The 7,948-nt window shown below is 42.5% G+C and overlaps 1 protein-coding gene across 1 annotated transcript in view; it reads left to right on the top strand.

The window, feature by feature from the left end:
- Positions 1-6,346, top strand: part of DGKI (diacylglycerol kinase, iota) — a 110,995-nt gene extending 104,649 nt beyond the window's left edge. Inside the window, exons 29-31 of the mRNA XM_009081457.1 lie at positions 2,678-2,714; positions 4,721-4,820; positions 5,730-6,346. Coding sequence (XP_009079705.1) covers positions 2,678-2,714; positions 4,721-4,820; positions 5,730-5,846 — 254 coding nt within the window. The 3' untranslated portion in view covers positions 5,847-6,346. The remainder of the gene's footprint in view (positions 1-2,677; positions 2,715-4,720; positions 4,821-5,729) is intronic.
- The last annotated feature ends 1,602 nt before the right edge of the window (positions 6,347-7,948 follow it).

The raw sequence follows: 7,948 nt of genomic DNA, 5'->3' as shown, positions 1-7,948 counted from the left end.
TCAGCTGGGCTTCCCCTCAGCATGTCATGCTTTTCAGCTCCTTTCATGCAAACTTCTCCCCCTCAGTCCCCCATACCCATCCTGCCATTCTTCAGCCTCCCAGTCGCTTTCTCTCTTTCGCTCTCTTTTTTATTTTTTCCCTCCCTCCACCTCTCCACACATTTCTATCTTTTGTTTTTATTTCCCCCCCTGCTGTTTTCCTTGATAGAAATCTCACTCATGCATTTCCCTTCCGGATTTCTATTGGGTTATTTTGTCCTCTCTCTCTCTGCGCCTTGGTCCCCTTTTCTTTCTCTGCCTCTTGTCCCAGGGTAAAACAGCCGCCTCCCTGCTGGGGCAGGATGACAGTGCCGTTAGCTTTCCCAGTGCCAGCCCTTCCCACATCTGTGCAGCTTTTGTCCCGGGGCAGAGGGGGATTTGGAATGGTCGGTTGGCAGCGCCAGGGAGACTGATATAAAAATGAGGTCCAAAAAAGAGAGGAAAGGGAATTAGGAGGAGGGCGTGAGATGGTTTAAGAGAAGCAGAAGTGAAAATAAAATAGTGAAGGGCACAGCTCAGGCTGTGTGTGAGTTGGGACATTCCAGCTTCAGAGATAGGCCAGAAAGAATGAAACGAATGAATCCTGGTACCATGTTGTGCTACTATTTGATTAATCCCAATAATTGGCCCTTATGTGTGACTGGGATGGAGTTGAGGCTCTCCTGTGAAATGCTTAATTTGGGACAGTATCCAGGAGAGCACCCTTTGCACCTAGGTGAGATGTACCAGATATCTCCTCAGGTCTGTGCTCACAGTCTGCTCTCTGAGTCCTCAGCACTCAGCTCCTCTGTCCTAGTCCTGCTGTTTCTTCCCGTTAAAGACCAGTTTTCTTTCATCCTTGTCTTCCTGTCTCTCCAAACCCACTCTGCCCTGCCTGCTTTTCCCTCTCAGGTCATATTCTTCCAACTTCTCTCCATCCTTCCTCCTAATCTTTTAATGCTGCTTACCTGGGCAAGTACCTCTGTGCTTTTTCTGCTTACCTGGGCAAGTACCTCTGTGCCCCATGCAGCCAGCCCTGTCACCCTGTTCCACTTTGGCAACACTACCTCCTTGTCCCATATCTGAACATAAATAATAGTTGGCAGTGTCTTTTCTAACACACTGCAGGCCATTGCTGCTTGCCTATCACTGAGCTGTAGCATTGCAAAAAGCCACGGGGAATTACCTCTATTTTTAAGAGAGCATGATTTTCTCCTGGGAGAGTAAAAAAAGTCCTTTACTTCATATGTGGTTTTTTTCATTTCCTATTTAGTTTCTCAGGCTTCATCTTTTTTTTTTTCCTCTCAACAAGAGGTCCTTCTTAGCCCCCATATCCTTGTTTATGTTTATGGGAGCTCAGGGGTTATGAGTAATTATTTTTTCTGATAGGCAGGAGCAAACACATAACTACCAAGTGTGGAGATGAGGATGTGTGGCAGTAGACTCAGGGTGCTGTGCATTAAAAATTGACAGTGGCTAATGAGTTTGGAGAACTGTCATGATAGGTATGCAATGGTATACAATGCCCTTGGGGACTAAGCCACCACCCACCCCTTTCTCATGATTACAGAACATGAAGTGAAGGAGTTAGCTGCAGCTCCAGGAGCCCCCAGTGATATGGCATGTGTACCTGGTAAAAGCAGTGAGGGAGAGACAGGCTGTTCTGATCCATTTTGACACACATTCAGAGTGAAAGGAATGTGAAGAGGCTGTGTGTAAGCCTTTGTAAGCAAGTAGTGTGAAATTCTTCAGTTTCAGGTGAGATTTGCTGTAAGCTCTTGAGGACTCTTGAATTTCAAAGTGTGCTGAAGAGAAATATTCATACATGGGAAGGAAAATTCCTGTAAAGTTCCCCTGTTCACCTTGCTAACTGCCCCACACCATCTGGCACTATGCTCCAGAGCAGTGGAGAGAAGAATAATACAACAAACTGCTAAGGAAAAGTTTTTCTTGTTTCAAATGCTCTCCAGATCTTAGCCTTTCCATATCACTGTAATTCAGTGATGGAATTTGCTGCTATAAATACCTGCCTGTATCAAGGACAAAAGAACATTAACATAAATGCATTATTTTGTCCCATTTAACAAAAATCTTTTCTGTTTTTCTTAATCTTACGTTCCTGATCACTGGTAACCAGTAGAGTACAGGATTTGCATATCAATATAAAGACTGCTGGGAATATTCCACCCTGATCTACATTTTGTATAACGCTATTAAATGGAGTAGCACAGGGATGTCATTCAGGATGGAATTTGGCTAATTTCAACTTCCTAATGGCATTTTCTCTTTAGTACTAACAATAGATTTTAACTTGCAATATATCAGGGTTTCCAGTATATCAGGATTTTCAATGCACTGTATTTATGTGAACCACTTAAATGAGCAAGGTGAAGAATGAGAAAATAAACTCCATGAATATTCATTCCCAGTATAATTTAGAGTCTGCTACACCCTGGTGCTGACACTCCAGCAGTGACTGTTCATTCAGAATTTTGCTAGTGCAAGGGCTTGCACAAGCAAATATTACATTGAAGTTTGACATACTTGTGCAAGTTGAGCTTTCATTGGCTCCTTTTACGTATTTGTACTTCTCCTAGTAGACATACTCTTCTAGGCATGCAGACAAATGCTATATGACATATCTGACTGTCTTTTGCAGGCCCATCTGAATTGCTGGACATGACAGACAGTGAAACGTAAGTACAACCTACTCTGCCCTTCATATTATTTGTGTGTTAGACTAGCAGACTTCTCTTGACTTTCAAGTGCAAACTTTCAAATGAAAAAGCTTGTAAAATGGCACAACTCTTCAAAAACACCCAAGCAAATAGCAGGCCCCCTGAACCCAAACATCCACCACCTTGGATGTGGCTTTCTGGCCTAAAACAAATGTTTCTAGAATTTCATAAAGGACTTCCTCTCTATTGCTTTCTATGCCTCCTTAACCTCTCTAGAGGAATAGAAGTCCTATATTGTGCTTTGATGTTTCTGGCATCCAGCTACTATGGGACCAACCTGAAGAGTAAATTCTATAAGTCAGGAAATTACTTTTCTTGCTCCGCACCTTTTCATCAGTCCAGGCTGCTCTTCGTTAGCTCTCCAAGTGACCACAACCTGTTCAGTTGAAGGTTTCCATCAAGTAGTTAGGACATCAATCATGTCTGTTCTTATATAAAAAAAACCCAAACCAACAAGAAAACAAAAGACTCTCCTTCCCAACTCCCGACTGCTCTACATCTTGTTGTATGATCAAAGTTTCACAAAAGTATGTAAGGAAAGAATGAATAATCCTGGGAAGTATGTGGAATATATGGGAAGAAAAGGTCATCTTTCTCATAGGGATTAAGAACTCCTCATCCCACAGTGCCTTCCTCTGCTAACAGAACACCTGCTGCACAAGGTACATGCATGAAGTCCAGAGGTGATGGATTCTGGATGGACTGTCTGTTCCTTTTCATTTAGTAGCATAGCAGAGGTGATGGATTCTGGATGGACTGTCCCTTTTCATTTAGTAGCATAGTACAACCACTGAAATCAAGTGCTACTGAACATGGCTGCAAGGATTTCCCTTTACAAAGGTCCCTCTACTGCTGATTCTTGAAAAGGGAAGTTTCAAGCTGTAACTGGCAGTATGAGTTTGTCTTTTGATCCTCTGGGACAAATCAGATAGACTCTCATTCTGAATCTAGTTCTCATGCAGCAGGGGCAGATTTATTATAAGGTTGCCTATTAATATTTCAACTTCCCCTGTCATGGTCTGGGACTGAAATACCTTTATGCACCCTTACATTCTGTGTAGGTAGGTGCAGGACCTGTCCTGCTACATGTATTTCTAGTCATTTGTTATTTTGGAGGTTATGTAATGGCTTTACAAGGACAAGTATTAATGACACCTTTTAAAACCCCTCAAAACATGCTTTCCTTCTTTTCCTAGGCAAACCTAGATAGATTTCTTTACCCTCAGTACTACAAGGACAAGTATTAATGACACCTTTTAAAACCCCTCAAAACATGCTTTCCTTCTTTTCCTAGGCAAACCTAGATAGATTTCTTTACACTCAGTTGCAGAATCCTGTTACATGCAGCCCCAGCCTGAGCAAGGAGCTTTGCAATAAATGTGCTCCTACTATACAGTTTTGTCTTTTGAAAGCAGGTGTTTAAGCTTCCTCAGTAGCTCACCAGTCCAGCAGTGGAAGACAAAAACAGAGCTTCTGCTCCTATGTATCCAAAAGAGCAGAGTATCAGAACCAGTGCAGCAAATGCACCAGTCGTAGCTTTGATGGGCAAGATTTTTCCAGGATGAGTCCAGGAATGAGGCTGAGGAAAGAAATTGCAGGAAGAAACAAACACCGTTGCTGTTTCACCTGCTGTGAAATAAGAAGATGGCTAGTTTGCCTTTGCAGCAGTTAGCAGAACTGTTGGTTGGATGGGTATGTTACATTCAATCCTCTGAAGACATGAAATCTGTGCATGTTTCTTTCCCACCCCTCAGAAGTTCGTCTGCTATTTGTTCATTGCAGGGTTTGCTACTGAGTCACAGGATGTAGATGCTAAGGGACAGAGTGCAGAAGTCTACCTCTGCCAGCAAGAGGGAACCTCGCAGAAAGGCAGCATCCTTCTCTGTCTATCCTCTGCACCTCATACTTCGTAAATGTACATTGGTGTGATGTGTCTCACTGCTGGTTTCTGTACTTTGGTCTAGGGGTGAGACAGCATTACATAAGGCAGCCTGCCAGCGCCATCGTGCCGTCTGCCAGCTCCTGGTGGATGCGGGAGCCTCTCTGAGAAAGACAGACTCCAAGGTAACACTGCTCCATCAACCAGCTCTAAAACACTGCAGCCGAGTGAGACTGATCAACATCCGTCCCTGCTGTTTTGCATGATTGAGACTTCCTTGTGTGTGCCAAGAGCAGCTCTTTTTAAACCAGCTAATTTTATTTAGAAAACTGTATTGATTTAAACAAGTACAAGACACTTCAGTCCCCAACATGGGTCATCTTCACCATAATGAGAGCCTGGCCTCAAACTATTTGGTACGATGGGTGTGAAAGAGACATCTCTATGGCACAGCAGTATCCTTCTCCTGTGTGGTCGAAAGAGAGGCCTGTGGGCAAGGACCACCTGCAGGAGCCTTAGTCTGTGATTGCATAGCATCTGTGAGGCTTGATTATTGTGGCTGTCTTGCTTTGTGAGGATGGCTAACTATTTTCTTTTGCTCTGGCTTGCCCCTATGCTCACTGATGTGACACTAACCACAACCTTCTGTCGGTGTAAGTTTGACTAAGAAAGAAATCTGGGCAAAATTAATTCCAGGGCATATTCTGTCAATAAAACAATCTGATTGCTTAGGAGCATGGTCTAGAAGCTACCTCCCTGGAATTTCTGAGCATAAGCATCCTGTGGTCGACAGCTGAGAGGGAGTTGGTTCTCTAGGTTCCAGAGTCAGAAGCACCTTTGTTGCACCAAGGCAATAAAAAAAAAAAACTTACCATGTGATGCTGTATGGGGTACCCTATGAGGGGAAAAAAGGTCATCTATGATTCTATGATCTCTTTTTCAGATGGCAATACTGCACATTGCAAAAAAAATTTCTCAAACTGCTGAAATCCCAACAAGTGGCTTCTGACTTGTTAATCTTCTTTTGCCCAGAAATCATGTGTTTTTCTAAATATGTTAGCACAAGGCTTTCTCTTCATGCTTTTTTATTATAGGGTAAGACCCCTCGTGACAGGGCTCAACAAGCTGGTGATCCGGATCTGGCCTCCTACCTGGAAAGTCGACAAAACTACCAAATGGTTTCCCACGAGGATCTAGAGACAGCAGTCTGATGTCTGATCAAAGAGGATCCTTGGAAATCTCGAGGTCGAGGCTACACCTGAGGCATTCAGGCATCATGTGAGGAAGAAGCTGATGAAATCAATGTGTCTCACTCTCATGGAAAATACCTGAGGACACGCCACTAATTTCTAAGGGCTACTGAGTCTTGCCACGGAACGGTTAGGTTCCATAAGTTAGCCCATGATGGATGAGGTGGGACACTCAAAGGTCTGTGGAATCCATGGGCCATGGAAATTTACCTTTACTGCTTCCAGCAAGTAGCATGAACTTCTCCCATGTTCATCTGTACAATTTATTTAAAAAAAAAAAGGAAGAGTAAAGAAGGGTGTAGGGGAACCAAACTCCAAACTAACTGGGACATTAAATCTCCCAACCAGGCCCTCCTCCATCCTTACAGTTTCCTGCATTCCTTTTATTCTCCTGTTCCCCTCACTTCTCATCAGTTAAATAGTACCTGTTATCTCTGTGTTGTCTTCACAAATGGTCAGGCAGTAGCGAAATATTTGAGGAGCTCTGGATGCCCTTAGGAAAGATCCAGTGTTTTTACTGGCTGCATTCCTTCACTTGTCCTTTTGGAAGCCGTGTCCTCAATACTCAATCACCATGGGGTTTCTTTGCTTTAGGAGAGGTTGCTACCTATCACCTTGTTTCCCAGGGTGTGGGGCACAGTTAGATTTACAGCAGTGGCAAAACCTAACCTCATTGTTGTGGGGCATATGGTTATGGTATCCTCATGAGACAGTCATTTTTATGGAAAGGAGTTATATGGGATATATCATGTTGTATGGTAGAAAGTTACCAGTAAGGGTTCTCATATCACTGTTGTGCGTGTAATGAGCGACCTGATTCTGCTCAGGTTTCAGGCCTGCCTAAAAGTTGATAGCTATTCTTTACTTTTGAAAAGATGGGCTTTACACTGGGGAGAGATTTATGCAAGACGGAGGGAGTTCTGATGGATTGACTTATGGACTTAGTCCCCTTTGCATTACAGCCAGAGGTAGAAAGGAGACCTAGAACACCAGCAGTCAGCCTAGGCTTGCTGCTGCCAACAAACAAATGGGCACTGGCCTGGTTGCATTTGGAATAGGAAAACCTTCTTTGACTGAACCTGTAAACTGTCTGATGAAGAAAGGAACAAAGTTTTAGGGAGTCTGTCCCACTGGAGAAGGACAAGCAGCAGCTCTTTGCCTCGTTACCCACTATAGGCTCGAAAATGTAAAGCTTAGCCACTGTAAAAGCCAACCATGTTCTCTGTACTTGTCTGTTCTCTGGCTTATAACCATAACAGAAGAGAAAGCAAACACACATACAGGCATAAACAAAATGCTCCAACTTTGGGTTTCCAGTCGCTACAGATATCTCAGCTGCCATGGATAGCAGAGCTTCCACTTCAACTTTGTTTGACCAGTTCCTATGAAGACACTCATGGCTGACTTTTGGCATAATTCTTGCAATACTTTCTTGAATTTTGCTTTGTTGTTTGTTTTGAAAGATCCACCAGTGTTTGTTTTCACACGCCTTGCTAGGTGTAGCTCTCTGGTAGATGGTGATCATCAGGATTGCACACATTTGGAAACCATGAAAATAACTCAGGTCATTATCCAGATAAGTTTTTATTCCTTGGTAGAAGTGGAGGAAATTAAATGAATGCAATTATTTTTATTTTTTGTTTTAATTCTAATTTATTTTTTTTTAAAACACAAGAGTGATTGTTGTGGTAGAAAGGGAGGAGCTGCAAAATATATTTTACAATTTTTTTCTGTTTTCAAAGGTTCATTTGATATGAGCAAAATATTTCTTTAGTATTTCTTCCTCTGGAAGGAAACTATATATATATTTGTAATCTATAGATCAATGGCAACATGAAATGTATTTTGTCTTATTTTCTGTCTTTCTCATTTTAAAAATAAAATATGAAAGCCAAATTCCTCCCCTTGGTAATCATCCAGGGCCTTGTGGCAAAGGTCAGTATGTGTACATATTACAACAGAATTTGGCAACTGTTAAAATAAAAAATCAGAATATAATTATGGTGTATGTGAAATTACCACAAGGAAGATTCTCATCCACAGGTTTCATGGTAGGCCCTTGC

This window comes from Acanthisitta chloris, unplaced genomic scaffold (genome assembly GCF_000695815.1).
Source record: "Acanthisitta chloris isolate BGI_N310 unplaced genomic scaffold, ASM69581v1 scaffold1519, whole genome shotgun sequence".
NCBI classification, from domain to species: domain Eukaryota; kingdom Metazoa; phylum Chordata; class Aves; order Passeriformes; family Acanthisittidae; genus Acanthisitta; species Acanthisitta chloris.
Note: the sequence above shows the minus strand (reverse complement) of the source record. Positions and strands in the feature narration are given on the sequence as shown.